The 26,443-nt window shown below is 41.4% G+C and overlaps 1 protein-coding gene across 2 annotated transcripts in view; it reads left to right on the top strand.

Moving 5' to 3' along the window:
- Window positions 1–26,443, top strand: part of PCNX2 (pecanex 2) — a 311,141-nt gene that overhangs the window by 5,744 nt on the left and 278,954 nt on the right. For both annotated transcript variants that reach the window (XM_061404843.1, XM_061404842.1), the window contains exons 2-5: window positions 16,084–16,289; window positions 17,853–17,970; window positions 18,649–18,685; window positions 20,274–21,554. In XM_061404843.1, the coding sequence (XP_061260827.1) occupies window positions 16,084–16,289; window positions 17,853–17,970; window positions 18,649–18,685; window positions 20,274–21,554 (1,642 nt within the window). The remainder of the gene's footprint in view (window positions 1–16,083; window positions 16,290–17,852; window positions 17,971–18,648; window positions 18,686–20,273; window positions 21,555–26,443) is intronic.

Genomic DNA, 26,443 nt, shown 5'->3' with positions numbered 1-26,443 from the left:
GATATATGTACACATATATCCCCTCCCTCTTGAGCTCCCTGCCAGCCCCCCATCCCACCCCGCTAGGTCATCATAGAGCACCAAGCTGAGCTCCGTGTACAATACAGCATGTTCCCACTAGCTCTCTGTTTTACACATGGTAGTATATACGTGTCAGTCCTACTCTCCCAATTGTCCTACCCTCTTCTTCTCCCACCCTCCGTGTCTACAAGTCCATTCTCTACATCTGTGTCTTTGTTCAGTTCATTTCAGTTCAGTTGCCCAGTCGTGTCCGACTCTTTGCAACCCCATGAACCACAGCATGCCAGGCCTCCCTGTCTATCACCAACTCCCAGAGTCCACACAAACCCATGTCCATTGAGTTGGTGATGCCATCCAGCCATCTCATCCTCTGTCGTCCCCTTCTCCTCCTGCCCTCAATCCCTCCCAGCATCAGGGTCTTTTCAAATGAGTCAGCTCTCTGCATCAGGTGGCCAAAGTATTGGAGTTTCAGCTTCAACATCAGTCCTTCCAATGAACTCCCAGGGCTGATCTCCTTTAGAATGGACTGGTTGGATCTCCTTGCAGTCCAAGGGATGCTCAAGAATCTTCTCCAACACCACAGTTCAAAAGCATCAATTCTTCAGTGCTCAGCTTTCTTTATAGTCCAACTCTCACATCTATACATGGCTACTGGAAAAACCATAGCCTTGACTAGATGGACCTTTGTTGGAAAGTAATGTCTCTGCTTTTTAATATGCTGTCTAGGTTGATCATAACTTTCCTTCCAAGGAGTAAGCATCTTTTAATTTCATGGCTGCAATCACCGTCTGCAGTGATTTTGGAGCCCAGAAAAATAAAGTCAGCCACTGTTTCCACTGTTTCCCCACCTATTTGCTGTGAAGTGATGAGACCAGATGCCATGATCTTCGTTTTATGAATGTTGAGTTTTAAGCCTACTTTTTCACTCATCCATCAAGAGGCTCTTTAGTTCTTCTTCACTTTCTGCTATAAAGGTGGTGTCATCTGCATATCTGAGGTTATTGATATTTCTCCCAGAAATCTTGATTCCACCTTGTGCTTCTTCCAGCCCAGCATTTCTCATGATGTACTCTGCACATAAATTAAATAAGCAGGGTAACAATATACAGCCTTGATGTCTCTATTCCTGACCTGCAAATAGGTGTATCTGTACCAAAAAATGGACTAATTCTTAATGGTATTCACAATTTTTCCTTTTTTTCTGATGGATTTCTCACCTTTAGCATTGCTATTATTATAGGTAATAGTAACAGCCAGCCCTCACTGAGCACATATAGACTGGCACTGTTGGAAGAGCTCTACATGAACTAAAGCATCTCCTCCCCTCAGTGAACTGGAGAGCCACTGTCATTATCCCCACTTTACAGTTGATGAAACTGGCATGGAGAGGTTGGTTAAGAAGTTTCACAATCCATGGCTAGTTGTGACCTAACCAGAATTGGAGCCCAGCAGTTGGAGTTGGTACCCACTCAGCCATACCACCTCTAATCCAGGTAATTTCACAAGTTAACTTTTTCTGCATAGTCCTTTGCACATGCTTGGTGTCTGGATCTCTTCATGCCAGTGTGCAGAATATTTTGCAAGAGGGGATCTATTTTTTGCACTTTGGCATGAAGAGATCCAACCACTGAGTATGTGCAAAGGACTGTGTAGGGAAAGTTACCTTCCCTCCCACACTTGTCTCCAGTATGTTTTTTGAGGGGCAGCCACCGTGTCCTGTCTCTTGTGTGTTCTTCCAAGCGACATTTGATCCCATGTGACTGAGTTTGACTTCGGGGTTCTGAGGTTTAATCCCAAAGCAGCCTTCTTTGTCATCCACTCTCCTTTTAATTTGCTCTGTAGAGAGTTCTTTCTCTACTCTTAGATAAAAATGTACAAGGCCCTTGACTTCAGGTCACAGATAATACAAGGCCTTACAGTTGCTTTAATAACAAAACACAGATTTGATTGGGATTTCAGTTTGTCCAATTCCATATGGTGATGCCAGGCTTCAGGGATATGAGGATGGCCCGGTCTTTTTTCACTTTTCTCTCTCACACATTGGCTGATGTTCTAATGCCTTTGGCATCGAAGAGTAGGAAAGTTCTTTGTTAACCAGTGTGGTGGTAATCTAGCTGTCAGCTTTTGAAACATGGCTCACGTTTCCAGCTGACTCTCTCCAGCGAGGTCCCTTCACATGTCCTGTAGAGACCCTGTTCTCCTTGCCAGGTTTCTCCTACCCAGTTTCCTTGAGGAGGGCTGCTGTATCTCTATTCTGCCTGGTTGCTTACTCCTTCCACAGTTCTTTGGCATGTGGCAGTCCACCCCAGATTTCTTTTGGTCCAGGGCCCCTCTGAACTTCTAAAGCAAACCCTGAAGTCATTTGCACACACAGTCTATGCAAATACTCACATATTCTCTCCATGAACAGACTGGGAGGGCAACCAAACCCCAGCATACCAACTTCTCCTTCATCCCTCCATCAGAGCAACTAGCCAGCCAGTTTCTCATCTTTTAGTTCTTCTGGGAAAAATCAGGCATCATACTTCCTGCCCTAATTGTCAGGACCATAATAAGACTCTGAGTGATCCCACCAAAGCCTTTCTCCTGGTTGTGTGGGAGAGATACACAGGACTCACTGAATACCAATGGGGCCCTCCAACAATCTTCATGAGTCCTCTCATTCTGGACTCCATTACATCCTCACTTTGGGTGAGGGGTTTTAGGGTCATCTTGCTCATTGTTATAACCTATTTAGAAGTTTCTGGATATGCTTTGTTCCAGAAGTTGTCCTGGAATCTGATATCTATCCTACCTCGGCTGTTCGGTCAGCACTGCCGGTTCACTATTTTGTGTACAGCCATTTATCTGTACTACTTCTCCTTGTTTTATCCACTTTATTTTGGGGAGAATTCCATGAAGAGCTATTTCATTATTTTTAATGTCAGCATGGTATGCCACTGTGTGAGTAAAGAGTGATTTATTTGACCTGTCCCCTATGAAGACTAGAGCTTCGTCTGGTGGCTCAGATGGTAAAGAATCTGACGATGGTGCAGGAGACCTGGGTGTGATCCCTGGTTTGGGAAGATCCCCTGGAGAAGGAAATGGCTAGCCACTCCAGGATTCTTGGTTGGAGAATTCCATGGACAGAGGAGCCTGGCAGGTTACAGTCTGTGGGGTCACAAAGAGTCAGACATGACTGAGACACTTAAACTATGAAGATTATTTTAAGCTTTTCAGATAATATCTAACATTGTCTATTTGAATTGTTTCTTTCAGGATTTGAGCATGTATATAACAGTCAGGATATGCTGATTTGTGCTGATGTAACAACCTCAAAATCTCCCTGGTTTTACCATTTTAAAAAAATTGGTATTGTATGTCCAACATGGTTAGTTGGGAATGGAGAGCATGGTTAGGAGGGGGTCCTGCTTATCACAGGCATGTAGATTTCCAGGCTACATGCCCATTGCACTCAGACTTTTCTTCGTCAGGACTTTCCTGTACTCCAAGGGCAGTGGAAAGTACGGTCCTACTGTGTGACCAGAAAAGAACTGGACCTATTTGTTGGACCTCTGTCTACTACATCAAAGTGCCAAGTGTTCAGCTGGATATTGGGGAAACAACAGGCTAATGATACATTGGTATCTCTCCTTGTTAACAGGTAAAGATAAACAGTTATAAATAACACAGTGATAACTTATTTCAAGGGAAGTGCAAGATGCTTTACAATAAAGATGGAGGGCCTCTTTCTGGCTTTGGTGTTTAGAAGGACTTTGCAAAGGAAAGAATTTCTAATCTGGAGTCTGTTGAGTGATTAAGAGCTAGTCAAACCAAGGTAGTAGACCATGAGATTTTTCCTCAGCATGGTGAGATACAGTGATGAGTTATGTTTTAGTCAACTTTGAGGTAGGATATTATTTTTTATCCCCCAATTTTTATTTTTGAAAAATCCCTCATCTACGGAAAAGTTACAGGTATAATACAATGAATATGAATACTATATACCCTTCATTTTGAGTCACCAGTTCTCAATGTTTTGCCATGTTTACTTCATCACTCTCATGGTTATACAGTTTAAAATTCGCTGAATCATTTGAGAATAAATTACAGACATCAAGACACTTCCCTCTAGAAACTTCGTCAGGTATCTCTTAAGGAAAAAAACATTCTCTTATATAATTGTCACACTCATAAACATTGATATAATGTTTGTCAGATATATAGTTCTCATGCAAATTTCACTAGTTATGCCAATAGTGTCCTGCCTAGCTGGGCTTCTGGTTTTGTTTTTCTGGATTTGAGTTTCAATCGAGGATTGCACATTGTTTTTAGTTGTGATGTCTCTGTCCTTTATTCTAGAACATGTTCTTCAAGTTTTTTTTGTTTTCGCTTTTGTGCTAGTGAAAGTCGTTTTGCAGAATGTCCCACAATTTTGACCCTTTTTTATTGCATCCTTGCGATTAGATGTGTGATTATGCATTTTTTGGAATGAATACCAAGTGATGTGTCTTGTCCTGATCGTATCAGGGCCACCCAATATAATTTCCCCCATTTTTAGTGCTGTTAAGTTTGGTCATTGGTAAAGATGGTGTTGGAGAAGGCAATGGCACCCCACTCTAGTACTCCTGCCTGGAAAATCCCATGGACAGAGGAGCCTGGTGGGCTGCAGTCCATAGGGTCACTGAGGGTCAGACACGACTGAGTGACTTCACTTTCACTTTTCACTTTTGTGCATTGGAGAAGGAAATGGCAACCCACTCCAGTGTTCTTGCCTGGAGAATCCTGGGGACGGGGGAGCCTGGTGGGCTGATGTCTATGGGGTCACACAGAGTCAGACACGACTGAAGTGACTTAGTAGCAAAGATGGTGTTGGTCAGATTTCTTTGTTGTAAAGGTACCCACCCGGTTTCCCCTTGTATTTAACAAGTAATCTGGGAGAGGAAACCTGGAGATTGTACATGTTATTATAAAGTCAAAGTGAAAGTCACTCAGTCATGTCTGACTCTTTGCAACCACATGGACTGTAGCCCGCCAGCTCCTCTGTCCATGGGATTCTCCAGGCAAGAATGCTGGAGTGGGTTGCCATTCCCTTCTCCAGGGGATATTCCCAACCCTAGAATTGAATCCAGGTCTCATGCATTGTAGGCGGATTCTTTACCTTCTGAGCTACCAGGGAAGCCCCCACATATCACCCCTCAAAATTTTCATTCATGATTGTACCATAAATTAATGATGCTCAGCTAAGATAATTATCTTAATGATGGCTGCAAAATGGCGATTTTCTATTTATCAGTTAGGTATTCTTCTGTGAAGAAAGGCTTTCCTTTTCCCTCTGCCCTATAGTTTTGTCATGCTTATTAGTGTGGTCTCATAATTTCTTTTTTTTTATTCAATAGGAGGTGAAGAAGTGAAGACAGGTGGGAAAGACCATGCAGGGAGTGAGAAATAGTGCAGTGTAATATCTAGAGAGAGATGTGGAGTCAAGGGAGACCTGTCCTTCCTCCAAGTTTGGAGGAATCTTGAGGATGAGGATGCAGTTTGAATTCCCCCGTGGTCCCCGGAGAGCTGCTTCATACACAGTGGATAATCAAATCACTCTTCCCATTAATGAAATCTAACTCATATGGGAATTCACAATTTTGGAAGAGTGTCTGTGGTCAGTTGCACTTCAGTGTACCCACTGCAATGTGGTGGCCTGGATCCAGATCATTAAAAATGAAGCTTGAAAACCAAGGTGTTACTCCTAGTATTGAATTGCCTTAAAATTCAAATTATGCTGTTGTTGAGTGCTGCTTAGAAAATTGGATTAAATTGTTGTCTTTAGAGATGTTGACAAGAACATTTTCAGTGGAGTGTTGCGGAGTAGCAGTCTGATTGCTATGGGTTTAAGAAGCAATGGGAGGTGCTGTTGTTTCTCTGACAACCTTTGTTTTACTATTTAGATGGCAATAAAAGAGAATATTTATGTCATTTATGTAATAAATACAGTCTTTTCCCCATCACAGGAAACTTGGATTTAAAATGAAAAGACCACTGACTGATTTTACCTCATTTATTGATTTTGGCTGATCTTAAATACAAAAAACAAATATAGAAATGTTGAGACCGGGGGGGGGACCTTGGGAATATTTTATATTGGGTTATATGTATGTTTAATTCCTTTTTCCAAATCTTTATCATCTCAAAAGAAAATGAAGAGAGCTAATACTTATTTCCTACTGGTATTCCTAATCTTTCGATAACTTATTCTTCCTTTAAAGACTACAACTTGAAGTCTGTGAGTCTGTTTCTGTTTTGTAAAGAAGTTCATTTGTATAATTTCTTTTTAGATTCAGCATATGAGGAATGTCATATGATAAGGATGGAGGAAGGGATAGTTAGGGAGTTTGGGATAAACATGTACACACTGCTATATTTAAAATGGATAACCGACAAGGTCCTATTGTATAGGGAACTTTGCATGTGGCAGCCTGGATGGGAGGGGAGTTTGAAGGAGAATGGATACATGTATGTGTATGACTGAGTCCCTTTGCGGTCCACCTGAAACTGTCACAACACTGTTAATAGGCTATATACTCCAGTATAAATTTAAAAGTTTAAAAGAAAAAAAGACTATAATGCAATACTTAATCAGGGAAGAATAAAAATCAGAAAATAAGAAACATCCCTGAAACAAATATTTTACCAAGAAAACAACTGTTGGGCTTATTTCATAATTATTTTTTTTCTTATTATATATTAACATTTCTCACTGTGGCTCAGAGGTTAAAGTGTCTGCCTGCAATGCGGGAGACCTGGGTTTGATCCCTGGGTCAGGAAGATCCCCTGGAGAAGGAAATGGCACCCCACTCCAGTATTCTTGCCTGGAAAATCCCATGGACTGAGGAGCTTGGTGGGCTACTGTCCATGGGGTTGCAAAGAGTCGGACACGACTGAGTGACAGGTCATGGTCATGGGTCAGGCAAGCAATAAAAACATTTGCTCTGTAGCTCCTTACTCACTTCAAAACACTGTATCTGAATTTATTATTCCATGGCATTGATGAATGATTCATAGATGATGGTGATGGTGATGGTGATAAGTGACAGGAGCATTTGGTGCTTATTAAGTACCAAAAAATATACTAGTACAATAGTTAACAATCCTGTTAGGAGCTATTATTCCCATTTCACAGCAGAAATAGATATTTATGAAGGCTCAATAGATTGCCGGGAGAAATATCAATAACCTCAGATATGCAGATGACACCACCCTTATGGCAGAAAGTGAAGAGGAACTAAAAAGCCTCTTGATGAAAGTGAAAGAGGAGAGTGAAAAAGTTGGCTTAAACCTCAACATTCAGAAAACTAAGATCATGGCATCCAGTCCCATCACTTCATGGCAAATAGATGGAGAAACAGTGGAAACAGTGGCAGACTTTATTTCTGGGGGGCCTTAAAATCACTGCAGATGGTGATTGCAGCCATGAAATTAAAGGACACTTACTCCTTGGAAGGAAAGTTATGATCAACCTAAACAGCATGTTAAAAAGCAGAGACATTACTTTGTCAACAAAGGTCCATCTAGTCAAGGCTATGGTTTTTCCTGTGGTCGTGTATGGATGTGAGAGTTGGACTATAAAGAAAGCTGAGCACTGAAGAATTGATGCTTTTGAACTGTGGTGTTGTAGAAGACTCCTGAGAGTCCCTTGGACTGCAAGGAGATCCAACCAGTCCATCCTAAAGGAGGTCAGTCCTGGATGTTCATTGGAAGGACTGATGCTGAAGCTGAAACTCCAATACTTTGGCCACTTGACGTGAATATCAACTCATTGGAAAAGACTCTGATGCTGGAAAAGATTGAGGGCAGGAGGAAAAGGGGACGACAGAGGATGAGATGGTTGGATGGCATCACCGACTCAATGGACATGGGTTTGGGTGGACTCCGGGAGTTGGTGATGGATAGGAAGGCCTGGCGTGCTGTGGTTCATGGGGTTGCAAAGAGTCAGACACGACTGAGCGACTGAACTGAACTGAGTAGTTCTCTAAGTTTGTAAAATTATTAAATGGAGAAAAATTACAATATGTAAACTTGCATATCTATCATAAATGTGTATTTATTCACCAAGATTTTTTAGCAACTATTTGCTACATACCAGGCTAGGTGTTGAGAGAATAATGTAGAACAAGACAGACTTGGTCTTGTCCTCGTGGAACTGACCATCTTTGAATGAATAATTAAGAATCAATAATAAAAATATAAACACCTTGAAAAGGGACAAAAATAGACAACTGACAGAGAAATATATATACATACATATATTTTCAATAACCACATGAATGATTATTTTAGTAATAATCTAAGAAAATTAGATATTAAAATAATGTGATTTTGGCATATCTGGGTTGCAAAGATTTAAAAGGTAATACCTAATATACTTTAAACAAATAACCATTCTCTGAAATTCAGAGGGATATATGTATAAGATGAATCACAATTTATTATAATAAAAGACTAGAAATAGGTATCAGTTGATAGGGAATGGGTTAATGAATTATATATGGCACTTCCAAAGTGGACTACTATGCAGTTGTAAAAAAGGGAGTGGGACAGTAGACTGCTATAGAGTGATCTCTAGGATCTACTATTAAGTAGAAAAAGAACAGAAGTTAAAATTAGGCTAAAAATTAGGAAGGAAATAGAAAGCATTTACCTTTTTGTTTTTAAGAAGACACAATTAAAGGATAAATTAAGAAAAAACTAATACAAAAGTAAAGGAAATAGACTGGAGGATATTAACAGAGCTGGCAAAAAGGAATGAATCTTATTTGATAGTTTGGTGGCATACTCAAGCAAAAACTACTTCAAATGACTTTAAACACGGAGTTTTTAGGCCTTCTGGAATATAACCTAAAGATAAAAACAGCAAAAACATCTTAAATTGCATTTGGTTATCTTATTGTCATCAAAAAGATTTTATACTATTATTTTGAAGTTATTATATATATAGATTGATGATGACAATAAGAAACTGTGATTAGGAATCAAGAGTTCAGCAATAAGAGAAAACAGGTACAAATGAAATCACAGAAGTTACTTAGAACCTTGTAATCTACCATTTGAATTGGAAATACCCATCTGAAATCATGATTTACTTTTTTTTTAATGCATATTTTTAGCTCTATTTAGCACCCCACTCCAGTACTCTTGCCTGGAAAATCCCATGGACGAGGAGCCTGGTGGGCTACAGTCCATGGGGTTGCTAAGAGTCGGACACGACTGAGTGACTTCACTTTCACTTTTCACTTTCATGCATTGGAGAAGGAAATGGCAACCCACTCCACTGTTCTTGCCTGGAGAATCCCAGGGATGGTGGAGCCTGGGTGGGCTGCCGTCTATGGGGTCGCACAGCGTCAGACATGACTGATGCGATGCAGCAGCAGCAGCAGCAGCTCTATTAGATTGAGGCCAAGAGGAGAAAGGAGTGACAGAGGATGAGAAGGTTGGATGGCATCACTCAGTGAACATGAGTTTGAGCAAACTCCAGGAGATAGTGAAGAACAGGGTAGTCTGGAGTGCTGCAGTTCATGGGGTTGCAAAGGGTCACACAGGACTTAGCAACTGAACAGAACACCTAGAATCAATGATAACCCAATAAGGATGCACAAATCTCACAGTCAGATTCTGGTCTTTAAGTACCATTTCCTTCTTAAAGATAGTAGGATTCTTTGGAGTAATGGCCCATTCTAGGTTTGGGCCAGACAACATACAAGAGGACCCTAAAGTCAGAGAAACTGTTGAAGAATACTAGGGTCATGTTGAAAGGCTTTGGGATTAAACTTGTAGATGCTGGCCAAAGATGGGTCAGTTTGAGCATCCATGGGTTGTGATATAATGGTGTGCATTTAGGAGTAGGGTGTGTCCTATAGGAAGTCAAGACATTGATGCTGTCGTATAGAAACTGTACTGGATGCCAGAAAGACTCAGCTGTCCCACCTACAGTGGCTGGTATGTTGGCAGAAAGACTTGCCCCCAGGTCAGTGACCAATCTGTGGTTAGCCTAAGAATGGGATGGACGGAGGGCCTCAGTGTCTCCATCTGCGAGGAACTGGAGAAGCAGGTTGACGCCAAGAAAGAGGCATACAGTCCTACTCATGTCCCTTGGTTATCAGAAAATCTTCCCTTAGAAATCTGCACTCCCATTTTGCACAGAAGTGCACCCCTGTGCCCACCACCAGGCCTGATTCTGTAAGCCCTTTCCTTGCTCTGACTCAGGAGATTGGGGCCATTGGTCCCCTTTCCATCATCCAGTGCCTCTCGTGGTCCTGGTCTCTTCATGTGATGTCACTGCTGCAGGGTCCTCTCTCCCTCACAAGGCCCACATTTGTCATCTCAGAAGCACTTACCAAGCAGCTAGTGTGGGAGCCTGACTCCTCGCAATGAGTCAGCAACTTCTTGAGACTGCTCCCTGAACTTGGCTTTGTCGGCTCCCAAGGAAAGCTCAGTTCATCAGTTTGGGAAGATGAAAAGACTCTCTGGATGGATGGTGGTGATGATTGCAAAACACTATGAGTGGACTTGATGCTCCTGAACTGTAAATTTTGAAATGGTTAAGATGGTAAATTTTGTTATATGTATTTTGCCACAATAAAAGGATATATATATATATATATATATATATATAAAGGAATGGTGACTGTGAAAGAACCAGAGCTCTGAGCAGAAGGAGCAGAGGTGGGTCCCACGGGGAGAGCTATGAATCACTGGGGTATACACACAGACAGGTGCTTCTAGGGAATGAATACTAAATCCCGAGAAACCCACTTTAGCAAGAAATGCGAACTATTGTATTCATGATGCTTAGTTGGTAACACGTTATTTTTCATGAATTTTGTCAGAAAAAAGTTCAGTTGAATGATGATATTACTGGTTATCCTAGTAATGGATCAGAAAGTGACATATAGCTTATCTTTGGCCAAGGATATACTTTTGAAAAAATGTTGCCTCTTATTTTTAGTAAAGATGTGTTCAAATGCTCAGTTCATGGAAAGGAGAGAGAATTATGATTTACCTTAGAGCAAGTAAACCTCTATTCAAAATCTGAATATACCTTATACTGGGGGAAAGATTTGGGGTTGAAATTAAGCACAAATATAAAAACTGCTCATTCATGACAGAGTCCTTCCTAAACCCCCCTCCTTTCCCTGCATGTACACTTATAGGAGAGAAAATTCTAGAAGCTGGAGATTTTTGTTGATTGAGCATAATGAGATCAGCAGTAAAATGGCTGTGAAAGTAATTTTCAGTGATCTCCCTGGGAATGTAGAATTGGGGGAGTCTAAGCAGAGCTTGTTTATATAGCATAAAAAGGGAACATTCGGAAACTTCCCTGGTCGTCCAGTGACTAAGCCTCCGAGATCCTAATGCAGGAGGCCTGGGTTTAATCCCAGGTCAGGGAACTAGATCCCACATGCCGAAACTAAGAGATCACATGCTGCAGTTAAAAGACCCTGATGCCACAGGAAGGTTGAAGACCCTGCATGCTGTGACTAAGACCCGGCACAGCCAAATAAATAAATATAAAAAAATTAATAATAAAAGGGGACATCTCATTGATGTCATTTATTATTTTATTGAATAATAAACAGAGAAGATGCTCATTCCATTTGGAGGGTCTGCTTAAGGGAGAGGTTTTTAAAAGACTCATTAGGGCAGAGAATTTGGGGAAGAATAATGTGCCATGTGTCACATGCTGTGACATCTTTCCTATCTCCAAGGAAAGTTTCAGTAAAATGTGTATCTCTACAGTCTGGTGTGGTGTAGGGGCTTTTTGGTGATGTGATAAAGTTCTAAATGTTCCTTCATTGACGATGAGACAGGAACTGTTCTTACCTGAGTTGCGAACTAGTTACTGATACTCATGTTAACTTCAAATTCTACCTTGTTGCCTTCTCTTAATTTCAACATTATTAAGCTTATGCTGTAGCCCACAGGTATGAGAATGAACTGAAAAGTAATATCTCTTCTTATTGTGGCAGGTCAATTTTTTTCCAAATGAATTTCCCCAGTATCCATAAGTAATTTTTTCTCTCTCATCCTTCTTCCCTAGCCTTCTTTTCCCAATGCCTTAGAGTTTTATCTCTAATCTGATTTGAATGGAAGCTTCCTCATAAAATGGAACCCTGACATTCATTTAGGTGAAGCCATTCTAGGTGCCACACCCCAAATCTCAGTGGTTCAATGAATCAAAGGTTTATTTCTTGCTTCTGTTATATGTCCATCCGGGGTTTGGAAAGCCCTTGTTCCACAGAGTCACCCAGGAGCCCAGGCTGAAGAAGCTCTATCATCTTGTGGATAGATCTGGGAAATCATGACCTCTGACATGATCAGCTAAAGAGGAGAAGGGCATGGAGGAAGCACCCAACTTATAATTGTTTAGGCTTAGAAGTGACACTGACCACTTCTGCTCATAGTCCATTGGCCAAAAGTAGGCACATGGCCCCCACCAGACTGCAAGGGAGGCTGGGAAATCCAGGGGAGTCCATGTTTCTTTGTGAGCACTTTCTTTGCTACCGCTACTAACTGGAATACTATGAAACCCAAGTTACATTATAGTTCAAACAGCTTTTGAATGTACTTTGTATATGGCAGTTTGCTAATCTGTGCTCATAGACATTTCCTGGGATTTATTTATTTAAAAATTTTTTTATTTATTTATGACTGTTCCAGGTCTTTGGTGCTGTGTGCTCTTTTTTCTAGCTGTGGTGAGCGGGAGCTACTCTCTAGATGTGGTGCTCAGAATTCTCATGACGATGGCTTCTCTTGTTGAAGAGCATAGGCTCTAGAGCACAGACTCCGTAGTTGAGGTGCACAGGCTTAGCTGCTCTGGATCTTCCTGGACTAGGGATCGAACCTGCACCTCCTGCATTGTCTGGTGGATTCTTTACCACTGAGCCACCAGGGAAGCCCTGCTGGGATTTATTTTTTTATTAAAAACTTTTTAAAAATCTTCCTTCTTTTCCTTCTACTTTTATTGAATAATAATGGACACGCAACATTTAAGATATACATCCTGATGGTTTGACTTACATATATTGTGAAATGATTATCACAGCAAAACATAGGCTTATTTAACATTAACCATCTCATACATACAATGGGTACAGTAGAAAGAGAAGAACAGAATTCTTGTGATGAGAACTCTTAGGACCTGCTCTCTTAACTTTCTTATGTATCATACAACAGTGTTAATTATAGTCATCATGTACACTACATCCTCAGTACTTATTACTCTTATAAATTTTGACCACCTTCCTTTAATTTTCCCTCTCTCCACCCTCCCACTTCTGGTACCCAATCCGTCCCTCCTCCCACCCAACCCCTCTTGGCAGTCACAAGTCTGTTCTCCACGTCTCTGAGTCTGTTTCTGTTTCATAGGTAAGTTTATTTGTGTCCTATTTTAGGTTCCACACATAAGTGATATATGATATTTGTCTTTCTCTTTCTGACTTATTCCACTTAACGTCATAATCTCTAGGTCCATCCATGTTATTGCAAATGGCATTATTTCATCCTTTTCTTTTAGCCTATTTTAAAAATATATTTTAGACCTGAAATATAACAGACAGGTTAAAAAAGGTGATGAAAGCTGTTAATGACCTCTTTATCTGTCTTCCTAATTTGCCAGTATGTTCCTTGAGGTTCTTCACAACTTCTCATGAGGACATACATGTGTAAATGTGACACTTGTCTGCTTTCAGAGAGGGAAATTGACTTTATATATTATCTGTCTGTCTAATATTATCTTATTTAATCATTCTTTCATTTATTTATTTATGAGTTTATATTTATGTGTGGACTGTTTCCCCCATGAAATAAAAATAAGCCAGTGGTGATGAAAATTTGACTTTTCCTGTTGGTGATCTTTCTTGGTTGTTCTTTTGTTTTGTCTATTTTCTTTGGGCTTCCCTTATGGCTCAGCTGGTAAAGAATTGCCTGCAGTGCAGGAGACATGAGTTCAATCCTTGGGTTGGGAAGATCCCCCGGAGAAGGAAAAGGCTACCCACTCCAGTATTCTGGCCTGGAGAATTCCATGGACTGTATAGTCCATGGAGTCGTAAAGAGTCAGACACATCTGAGCGATAACCCATTGTTATTCTGTTTAGAAATGGTCTTACCTAGATGGTAAACAATCAGATAAGACCAGAGCAAGTTATGCAGAGGCTGTGTGGGACCAGAGGGGGCCAGGCCATGTGGTCTCCAAGCCTAGCTGTGTTCCACGTTGCAGCACAGACTGGACTCATCACTGTCTTTCTGAGGTCCTTCTGGGAGGTGCACTGATGAAAAAGGTCTCACTTTATTGAAACTGTTCTTAGTATCATCTTGAGACACTCAGGGATTCATTTCTATCCCTTAGGAAAGACTGGAAAACCCATCATGGTTCATGGTCTGTGAGAAAAATAGGAAGGGATGTGAGGGGAGAATTAAATGGATCTCAGTGATTCTATTAATACTTGTTTCTTGAGGGGATTAGACAGAATCAAACTGACCCTCACCAGTGCTATTGCTAAGTCACTTCAGTCGTGTCCGACTCTGTGCGACCCCATAGACGGCAGCCCACCAGGCTCCCCATCCCTGGGATTCTCCAGGCAAGAACACCGGAGTGGGTTGCCATTTCCTTCTCCAATGCAGGAAAGTGAAAAGTGAAAGTGAAGTTGCTCAGTTGTGTCCGACCCTCAGTGACCCCATGGACTGCAGCCTTCCAGGCTCCTCCATCCATGGGATTTTCCAGGCAAGAGTACTGGAGTGGGGTGCCATTGCCTTCTCCGGACCCTCACCATTATCTCCATGTAAAGATCCTTTGCTACTGATGGAAATATCCCTCTGCCTTTTGTTTTTTTGAACTTCTAATTTTATATTGGAGTATATCCAATAACAATGTTCTGATGGTTTCAGGTGTACAGCAGAGTGACTCGGCCATAAATATACATGTATCCATTCTCCCCCAAACTCCTCTCCCATCCAGGCTGCCGCATAACATTGATCCATGTGCTGCAGTAGGTTCTTGTTGGTTATCCCTCTTAAATTTAGCAGTGTGTACATGTTGATCCCCAACTCCCTAACTATCCCTCCCCTTCTAGTAACCATAAATCCATTCCCTAAGTCTGTGAGTCTGTTTCTGTTTGTAAATAAGTTTGTTTGTATCATTTCTTCCTAGATTCCTCATGTAAGGGATATCATATGATATTTCTCTCTGACTGACTTCACTAAGTATGACAGTCTCTAGGTCCATCTAAGTTACTGCAGCTGGCATTATTTCATCCTTTTTAATGGCTAAATAATATTCCATTAATATGTATATTAATGGAATATTAATATATGTACCACACCCAAAGAAGATGTACCACATCTTCTTTATCCCTTCATATGTTGATAGACATTTAGGTTGCTTCCGTGTCTTGGCTATCGTAAACAGTGCTGCAGTGAATACTGAGGTGCGTGTATCCTTTCAGATCATGTTCTTCTCTGGATATATGCCCAGGAGTGGGATTATCCTTCTGTGTTTTAGAAACAGTACACTCTCATAGAGCCCTTGCCTACATCACGCCACTAGAAAAATCCATGGCTTGATGATATTCACCCAATGGGAAATCAGGTTTTTTAAAATTTCTTTCTCCTTTCCTCTGTTCTCTGCAAGGGTGTTTGTGTTTTGTTGAAGAAGATAGCATCTCAAAGGCCTTTCTCTGGCCTTGAAGACCACGTGCACAAGAAGACCAGATTTGACTATAGAATAAAGAGCTAGTAGAAATGGAGAGCCTTGCTATACTGTATCTTTCATTCTGTGAGGTTCCTGTCTGCAAGTCAAATCTTGGTCATTGCAGCTAGTGGCAGAACCTGAGAAATAAGAAAGACTTTTTAAGAAGATAAAAAGGTAATAGCTCTTTCTCCTTGGATATTAAGAAAAGAAAAGTTACAAAGCTGATAAAATTTGAAACCTTGCCCAATTTATGCTTGATAAATACTTAAAAAATGTTTTCATATATAAGATAAAAATAATCCTACAAGCAAATAATTTTTTTCCCTTTCTTTTCTCTTCTATAGGCTTTTCCTCCAGATGCCATCACTGTATTTTTATACTGCAGTTCAGTGACCATATTCTTCACAGTAATCAAATTGGTCAGTTATCGCCTACACCTCATGTTTGATAAAGGAGAAGTGATCCAGCAAAGACCCTCTGGAAAGAAAGAAAAGCCACGTAAAGACAAAGAGGCCAACGGTGACCATATAACTAATCACAGAAATCCAAGGTAACATTTCTAATTAATGCATCAGTTTATAATTTAAATGTTTTCATCTTGATTAAAATAATTTCGCTCATTTGTTTGGTGTTTATGAAAATATGCCAGGAGAGTCAGACACAAATATGTACATTTTTCTTATATTTACATATACACTTAGGCATAAAAATTGTTGATGATCCAGATGGTTTAATTGACTGTTTAATGTGACCTTATACCATGCTGTGAAATTCATTTGCATTAGGCTTAGCATAACAAAATATTTTACTTTCGTCTTTCTATCTCATCATTTAAATGCTTAGCACATGCGAGTATTTTCAGGAAATTTGTGTTTGTTGATTTAAAAGTAATACATTGTGTAGAACTAAAATATTAAAGATAATTCTCATGTGGTCATTTGTCACTATTCTGGGTCTTATTTCTGATAGTTCTTTAAGGGAGCATGTCTTATTTTAAAGTAATGTTTATTAGCTTTTAAAAGTAAAGTTTGTATACCATGATTTTTCCTTTCTGTTTGTATGTGTATTTATGGACATATAGTTGATTTACAATGTTATATTAGTTTCTGGTGTACAGCAAGTGATTCTTTTTCAGGTTCTTTTCCCATATAGGTTATTACAAAATATCAACTTGAGTTCCTTATGTTATACCGTAGGATCTTGTTTATTTATTTTATATATAGTAGTGTGTATATTGGAGAAGGCAATGGCACCCCACTCCAGTACTCCTGCCTGGAAAATCCCATGGGTGGAGGAGCCTGGTGGGCTGCAGTCCATGGGGTCGCTGAGGGTCGGACACGACTGAGAGACTTCCCTTTCACTTTTCACTTTCATGCATTGGAGAAGGAAATGGCAACCCACTCCAGTGTTCTTGCCTGGAGAATCCCAGGGACGGGGGAGCCTGGTGGGCTGCCGTCTATGGGGTCACACAGAGTCGGACACGACTGAAGTGACTTAGCAGCAGCAGCAGTGTGTATATGTTAATCCCAAATTCCTAATTTATTCATCCCTCTCCTTTTCCCCTTTGATAGCTATAAGTTTGTTTTCTATGTCTTGGAGTCTGTTTCTGTTTTGTAAATAAATTCATTTGTGTCATATTTTATATTCCACATATAAGTGATGTCATATGGTATTTGTCTCTTTCTTTCTCACTTACTTCCCTTAGTATGATAATCTCTAGGTCTGCCAATGTTGCTCCAAATGGCATTATTTTATTCTTTTTTTATGGCCAGAAAGTGAAAGTGAAGTCTCTCAGTCGTGTCCCACTCTTTGTGACCCCATGGACACCAGGCTCCTCTGTCCATGGGATTTTCTAGGCAAGAGTACTGGAGTGGGTTGCCATTTCCTTCTCCAGGGAATCTTCCTGACCCAGGGATCAAACCCAGGTCTCCCACATTGTAGACAGACGCTTTACCAACTGAGCCACCAGGGAAGTCTGAGTACTATTCAATTGTGTATACCATGGATTTGACAAAGTGGAAACAAGGAAAATAATTGTTTAGGGACTAAGGCCGAAAGAGCCATACTTCTATTTTATAATATCACTACCCCTGTGTTTCTCATGCTGGATTAGCAATAATGGACAGATTAACAGCGGCAAAAAAGAAGCCGATCGATCCCTCTCCACACCTCCTCTCCACGGCAGCTCCGGAGGACAGAGCATAAACTCTCATCACTCTTCTGGGCTCCTGGTCAGTGGTCTGTTTTCTCTTTCACTCTCTTCATGCTGCTGTTTTGTTGATTCCGGAAGTGTGCAATGGCGGTGGCTGCGGTTTACACGTGCTGGTTGTCAATACTTGTCTTTGGGTAGCAGTGACCTGAGGGGCGCCCTTGGGCCATGAGATAAACACCTAATCACATGCTGCAAGCACACCCATCAGCCTCTTCTGCAGTCCGCCCACCCTGCTGGGACTGCAGGTGACCAGACCCCATAAACACATCTGCACTGCCCTTCCCTGGGCCTGTCTGTCGTCCATCTCAGTCACTGTATTTTCAGTGCCTTTCCCTGGAGTCCAGTCCTTCACTCCACGTGAAATCACACTTAAATCACCATTTTTTTCCCCCTCTAGATTCACTTTCTTGGACTCTCTTCCTTACAATATAAAGTAGCACATTATTTGTCTCCTCACTTTTTTAATTATCAAACTCCCTTTGATCACAGCACTGGGGTCTTGGGTGGATGTCTGTACCAGACACTAAATTATCCCCATTTGTCTCATACATGTAGTGTCCAGTATAGTGGACACTATACTGTCTCTTCCCACCTGCCATTTAGAAAGACAGTGGTTGTTGTTCTGTGTCTGCTGACTGCCTGGAAGTGAGCAAGGGAGCTGAGTCACTGATTGATTTTTGTTCTTTCATTTATCTAGGACCTGCCAGCGCAGGAAACAGTGGAAGATCTCAAAGGTAGAGTGCTTATTCTCATTATTTAATATTTTATCACAGCATTATTCTCAGTGAAACACAAATTAGTTTTTATAAAGCCGAATGCCAATGAAGTCATTAAGATTTAGAACTGTACCTAAGACTGTATATTTATATTTTACCTTCATTTCTTTAACTCTTCATTTTAATTATTTATCAGAATCTGTATATCATGTCTGTGTTCAGACTGTGATTTTGTATTGATCGTATTTCATTGTCCTTTCTCCAATCTATGCCTCTTTCCATAAGGCTCATAATAGCTGATATACAATAGGTAAATTCATCATCAACACACATACTTGCTTTTTTTTTTTCATTTTTTTGGCTGTACCTCCTGGCGTGTGGGAGTCTTAGTTCTCCTACCTGGGATTGAACTCTTGCCCTTTGCATTGGAAGGGTGGATTCTTAACCACTTAACAACATTGTGTTCTGTGTCTTTGCATTTCTCTCCATTTACAAATTTTGTTTCTGGGATTTCCTTTTAATCCTCCCACCCCAAATATTTATTTTACTTTTTTGCTAAGATTTTATTTTATTGTTTATTGACTGCCTTCAGAAGCCCTGTGTACATGCGAAGTCACCCGAGTCATTCTTGTCTCTTTGCCTGCCAAACTCCTCTGTCCATGGGATTCTCCAGGCAAAAATCGTGGAGTGGGTTGCCATTCCCTTCTCCAGGGGATCTTCCTGGCCCAGGGATTGAACCCACGTCTCTTACGTCTCCTGCATTAGCAGGCAGGTTCTTCACCATTAGCACCACTGAGAAGCAGGACTTAGAAGACTTAGAAAAGAACTTTTGGAGGCCTGAATGAACCTCTTCCTTTCTCTGCATTGAACAACTTCTGCTGAGGTCACATTATAAAATCCAAGCTGCTTTGGCTTGTCAAGTGCTACAGTGGATTGGCCAAAAGTTTGTTTGTTTTTTTTTCATTACATCTTACAGAAAAATCTGAATGAACTTTTTGGCCAACCGTATATTTTGGAGCCTCCCTGCCTTGGTTTAGAAGGATTAAGTAACTTACCCAATGTACTGTAGCTAGTAAACAGCACAGCCAACATCTTTCGGATTGCAAATATGTTGTTTAAATCATACTAGTCTGCCTCCCAAGCTTCCCAGGTGGCTCAGTGGTAAACAATTCACCTGCCAATTCAAGAGATGTGAGTTTGATCCCTGGGTCGGGAAGATCCCCCTGGAGAGGAAAGTGGCACCCCACTCCAGTACTCTTGCCTGGGAGATTCCGTGGACAGAGGAGCCTGGCGGGCTACAGTCTATAGTGTTGCAAAGAGCCAGACATGACTGAGCAACTGAGTATGCACGAGTCTGACTCCCAGGGCCACAAAAGAGGGAAAGCTGAAAGTCTGAATTATTATCTTAAATATGGAGATTTCCAGATCAATTTCACAGCAGAGGTGGTATTTTAAAAATAAGCATCTAATCACATTTGTTGCTGGTGTTATTTTAAATTTTTTATTGGTATTATGTACGATAATAATAAGTTATTATCATTTGGTCTGCGCTGGGACATCATTCATCCATTCTGGATGGGAATCAAGATGCTGTTGTTGATTTCAGGTGTCGTTCTCTCAGATGACCAACCCATAGCACCAGTGTCATCTACCTCACCTGCTATCAAAACGGAAAGCTTACCTGCTTCTAAAGCACCCGTGCTGGGAGCCCTTACCACATCAGCAATACCACTGAAACCTGTTGTGGCAGAAACTTGCATCGGTGATCAAGGGAAGGAAAGAGGGGGCAGGGGGCAGCCCCCCTTCCACCACAGATCCGAGGATGGCTTGGTGGACAAAGAAACCGTAAAGAAGTTGCCCTACCTGTCTTTGTCTCAGTACGACTTACTGGAGACGGACGTTTCTGTCCAGCCTTGGGGGAGTGAGAATTCTGTCTTGATTCCAGAACCTGGTCATTATGCCTCCATCAGGGACAAGCTACAGAACAAGTCGCCTCAGGACAGCCTGAGCAGCAGCTGCCCACAGTGTAACACCGTCATCGCCAGACCTGTGCAGGGGCAAGTTTCCCAGCAGGTGGACTCGACCTTGAACCAGGACGTGGGTGACTCAGATAGTGAGGTCGCCGTCACTCTGATAGATACTTCTCAACCTGGTGACCCGCTGAGTCTGCACGAACCCATTAGGATCGTCATTACCATGAGCAGTACGCCCAACTCCATGACAGACTTGGAAAGCTCGCTGCATCTCAAGGCGGTTGGTACTCAGCCATCTGGCTTCCAGGCTGATGCTGAGCCAGCTCCCCCAGGGGCAGCCAGTCCCCTAAATGTGGAGCAGATGAGAATTCCTGTCATCACCTTCCAGCTGTCTGAGGATGCAGGAGGCACGGTGTGTCCCGAAAGCAGTGGGAGTGGCAGGACGCCAGAGAGACTGACGGTGGAGGCGTCCTCCAATCCGTGTTCTGGCTATGAATCTGGGGAGGGGGGCAGTGCCACCCAGGACCACAGTCCTTCCCCAGGAGACCACTGTGCAACCCCCCCACCTACACCTAACATGGTCTCCGAGTCTGAGGTGGGAATGGAAGCCCAGGCCAACCTTGATCCATCATCTTGTAGAACCAGCCAGGAGAAGAGACATGCCCGGGTCCTCAGCGTGGACAGTGGGACAGATGTCTTCTTGAGCAAAAGTTCTGCAGAAATTATTAATGATAAAGAACAAACAATGCCAACTTCCAAATCTGACCTAGAGGCCAAGGAAGGACAAGTACCAAATGAATCCAACTTCCTGGAATTTGTCTCCTTGTTAGAATCGATTAATACTTCCAAGGTGGTGGTATCTAACCAAAGGAATGAGCCAACAGAGCAGAACAAAGACAGCAGGCTTCCTGCAGGTAGGATCCCACATCTGTTCTGTCCTGCTGATACAGAGAAGGCAGTGTTTCTCTTTGTCATTGGCTTTCTGTGATTTGACTTTGCAAACAGAAGGACAGCTATTGTGTAATTGTTGGCTGTTTGGCTCTTCACTGGTGTTTGCTGAATGTGCCAAAACCAAGCTGTGTGATGAACATAGATTAAAACTGGTTCACTCCTCCAGGAAATTTTAGGCATAGTAATGAAGATTTGGCTTCCCTGGAAGGCAGGAATATTTATTTCTAAGGAAATAAGCAATTATATGTTACCATGGTGACGAAAGCCTTCAATGGATGTCTCTGCCATTATAAAATAGACGCGTTCTGGGAAAGCAAATTGTAAAGCAAATTAAATGAATCCACTTTTCTGTTGAATGATATTATGCAGTCCTGTATGCTGAATTTCCTAATTATCCCAAGTTGTAAACATAATTATAACACATGGCCCTTAATATATGCCAGTGAAAGTGTTAGTCGCTCAGTTGTGTCTGATTCTTTGCAACCCCATGGACTGTAGTCCACCAGGCTCCTCTGTCCATGGAGTTCTCCTGGCAAGAATACTGGAGTGGGCAGCCATTCCCTTCTCCAGGGAATCTTCCTGACCTAGGGATCAAATCCGGGTCTCTTGCATTGCAGGCAGATTCTTTACCATGTGAACCACCAGGGAAGCCCAATTTATGCCAGGCACTGTCCTAAACCCTTTACCGATATTAACGAGGGTGACCATCTGTGGTGGTTTGTTCGACAAGGTCCTTGTTAACATGTGTTTTGCCAACATAATTATTAATAGCACCACCTCTCTCTCACAAAAGTGTTCCCAGCTTGAACAATAAGTTATACAGTTACTGTATAATGGAGTGAATTATATACAGCTTCACTCATTTGCTCCTCATATAACCTTATGTTATGGGTCCTTTTATCATTCCTTCTGGAAAGGTGGTTTTCTCTGTTTTCCAAGTTAGTCTAGTAAGTCTGGAGCTGAGCTTTGATCTTGGTGTTGCTCCAGAGTCAACATTCATAAATAATAAAACTATATTTCTTGCATGAATATAAGAGTCATTACTTTTCAAGTTACTTAATATCTCTGAGCTCAGTTTCTTCCCTGGCAAAGGATGTTACTGGACTAAAGTTTCTGCAAAGCCTTTTTTTATGTTCTTTTTTTTTTTTTGGCTGAATTGCATGATATGCAGGACCTTAGTTCCCTGACAAGGGATCCGAGCCAGGCCCCCTGCAGTGGAAGTGAGGAGTCCTATCACTGGACTGCCAGGGAAGTCCCTACAGTCTTTTAACTTTCAGTTCAGTTCAGTTCAGTCGCTCAGTCGTGTCCGACTCTTTGCAGCCCCATGAATCGCAGCATGCCAGGCCTCCTGTCCATCACCAACTCCCGAAGTTCACCCAGACTCATGTCCATCGAGTCAGTGATGCCATCCAGCCATCTCATCCTCTGTCGTCCCCTTCTCCTCCTGCCCACAATCCCTCCCAGCATCAGAGTCTTTTCCAATGAGTCAACTCTTTGCATGAGGTGGCCAAAGTGGAGTTTCAGCTTTAGCATCATTCCTTCCAAAGAACACCCAGGACTGATCTCCTTCAGAATGGACTGGTTGGATCTCCTTGCAGTGCAAGGGACTCTCAAGAGTCTTCTCCAACACCACAGTTCAAAAGCATCAATTCTTCGGCACTCAGCCTTCTTCACAGTCCAACTCTCACATCCATACATGACCACAGGAAAAACCATAGCCTTGACTAGACGGGCCTTTGTTGGCAAAGTAATGTCTCTGCTTTTGAATATGCTATCTAGGTTGGTCATAACTTTCCTTCCAAGGAGTAAGCATCTTTTAATTTCATGGCTGCAGTCACCATCTGCAGTGATTTTGGAGCCTCCAAAAATAAAGTCTGACACTGTTTCCACTGTTTCCCCATCTATTTGCCATGAAGTGATGGGACCAGATGCCATGATCTTCATTTTCTGAATGTTGAGCTTTAAGCCAACTTTTTCACTCTCCTCTTTCACTTTCATCAAGAGGCTTTTTAGTTCCTCTTCACTTTCTGCCATAAGGGTGGTGTCATCTGCATATCTGAGATTATTGATATTTCTCCTGGCAATCTTGAGTTCAGCTTGTGTGTCCACATTTCTCTGATTTTTGAGTACATCATTTCTGCATAGATCTCTGAGAGCATATCTATACAGTAGGATTGCTTGCAGGAAGTTGTGGTTCATGGGTCTGTAGCATTTCTTCATTCTAGGATTACCCCTTTATTATTGGCTGTTCTCTGGGACAGTCAGAGGTCCCTTTGGCTCCACGATGGTAGCTCCCAGCAGTTTGTTCTTGTTCCTTTTGTCTTTCTGGTGCACTTCAAAAGGCTTGTCCTGCTAGTGGATCAGTCCACTCTTGCACAAAATTTCATCAATATTTGAATATTTAAATTATGTAAACTAAATGTATTCTCCTTTTCACTACATCTATGTATCCAGGATTTGTGTATAAAGTATCATGGACAGGAAAGGTAAACTTCTTAACAAACATGTGCAGTACAAGAACACATTGGTAACTTTGAGATACTAGACATCTTTCTGATTTGTGCTTCGGATTGCTTCAGTTCAGTTCAGTTGCTCAGTCATATCCGACTCTTTGCGACCCCATGAATTGCAGCACGCCAGGCCTCCCTGTCTATCACCAACTCCCAGAGTTTACTCAAACTCATGTTCATCGAGTTGGTGATGCCATCCAGCCATCTCATCCTCTGTCATCCCCTTCTCCTCCTGCCCACAATCCCTCCCAGCATCAGAGTCTTTTCCAATGAGTTAACTCTTCGCATGAGGTGGCCAAAGTATTGGAGTTTCAGCTTTAGCATCATTCCTTCCAAAGAACACCCAGGACTGATCTCCTTCAGAATGGACTGGTTGGATCTCCTTGCAGTCCAAGGGACTCTCAAGAGTCTTCTCCAACACCACAGTTCAAAAGCATCAATTCTTTGGCACTCAGCTTTCTTCACAGTCCAACTCTCACAGCCATACATGACCACAGGAAAAACCATAGCCTTGACTAGACGGACCTTTGTTGGCAAAGTAATGTCTCTGCTTTTGAATATGCTATCTGGGTTGGTCATAACTTTCCTTCCAATGAGTAAGCATCTTTTGGATTGCTTACCCTCCGGGTAGTATAAAGATTCATGGATCTAGGCCAGCATTGTCTGGTGGAACTTTCTTCAGTGATGGAAGTGTCCTGTATCTGCCACCACCAGGGACTACTGGCCACATGTAGCTATTAAATACTTGAAATGGGGATTGTGCAGAAATACAGTTTTTAATTTTATTGAATTTTACTTTATTTAAGTAGCCACATGTGGCTACTGTAGTGGGTAGTGCTGAGCCAGCAATGTGTGTCTTCTTGGGGAGCTATGAGTAGGGTGGACAGATCCTGGCTTTGAAACTTGAACAGCCCAGGGCCAAATTTTGGTTTTTCAGTGCCAGCTGGGTGAGGTTGGGCCATTCACCATATCCATCTGAGTCACAGTTTCTTCAGGGAAGCAGGAATAATAATATGTTACAGATTTACTGTGATGATTCAGTTAGGAAAATATGTTAAAAGTCTTAATACTTGGTCAATTTCAGCCGTCTGTTCTGAGTTTCCCCTCTGGCTATTATGTGAGGTTTATTTAGTCTGTCTGCTTACGTTTCTGCTCTTCAACTTTTCAGCCAGCCATATTTAATCAGAATGGGATTGAATTGGAAATCTAGGGTGTGCAAAGAGGTGTGGATGCTATGAGGTTTTCTTTGGAAAGAATCAGGCTTGGTTGTTGGGACAGGAACAGGTTTGGCTATTGGGAACTTGTAGGTACAATAGGGAGGGGGAAGTTGGAGTGGATTATATGTCTATTCCAGGAAGGGTCAGAGGTTTTTTCCTAATTTATTTTTTAAAAACTACCAAACATTTGCTCTTCTTGTCCTGTAATTTATTATCCTCCCTTATTTTTTAAATTGAAATATAGTTGATGTACAATCCTATATGTGTTTCAGGATTATATAACAATGATTCACAATTTTTAAAGATTGTATTTCATTTAAAGTTATAAAATATTAGCTATATTTCCTGTGCTGTACAATATATCCTTGTAGCTTATTTATTTTAAATGTAGTAGTTTGTACCTCTTATCCCTTATCCCTGTCTTCTCTCTCCCCACTAATAATCACTAGTGTACTCTCTACATCTGCGTTATTTCTATTTGTTATATTCACTAGTTTGCTTTATTTTTTAGATTGCATATGTATGTGATAACCTACAGTATTTGTCTTTCTTGACTTCACGAAGCATAATAATTCCAAGTCCATGTTGTTGCAGATGGCAAAATTTCATTCCATTTTATGGCTGAGTAATATTCCATTGTAAATACTTATACTATATCTTTTTTATCCATTCATCTGTTGATGGACACATAGACTTCTTATGTATCTTGGCTATTGTAGATAATACTGCTTTGAATATTGGGGTGCATGTATTATTTGAATTAGTGTGCTTATTTTCTTCAGATAAATACCCAGGGATGGGATTCCTAGGTCATATGGGGATTCTATGTTCAGTTTTCTGATGAACTTCCATAATCCATAGTGGCTGTACCAGTTTGCATTCCTACCACCATCCCTTTTTTTCTACATCCTCACCAACATTTCTTATTTGTGGACTTTTTGATGATGGCCATTCTGACAGATGTGAGGTGATATCTCATTGTGGTTTTGATTTGCATTTCTCAGTGATTAGTTGGCCATCTTGATGTGCCTGTTGGCCATCTGTATGTCTTTTTTTGAAAAATGCCCATTCAGATCTTTTGCTCGCTTTTTAATCGGGTTGATTGTTTTTTGTTATTGATTTGTA

The sequence above is a fragment of the Bos javanicus genome, chromosome 28 (assembly GCF_032452875.1).
Source record: "Bos javanicus breed banteng chromosome 28, ARS-OSU_banteng_1.0, whole genome shotgun sequence".
Taxonomy (NCBI): Eukaryota; Metazoa; Chordata; class Mammalia; order Artiodactyla; family Bovidae; genus Bos; species Bos javanicus.
The sequence above is the reverse complement of the archived record's forward strand: the minus strand, read 5'-3'. Positions and strand labels throughout refer to the sequence as shown.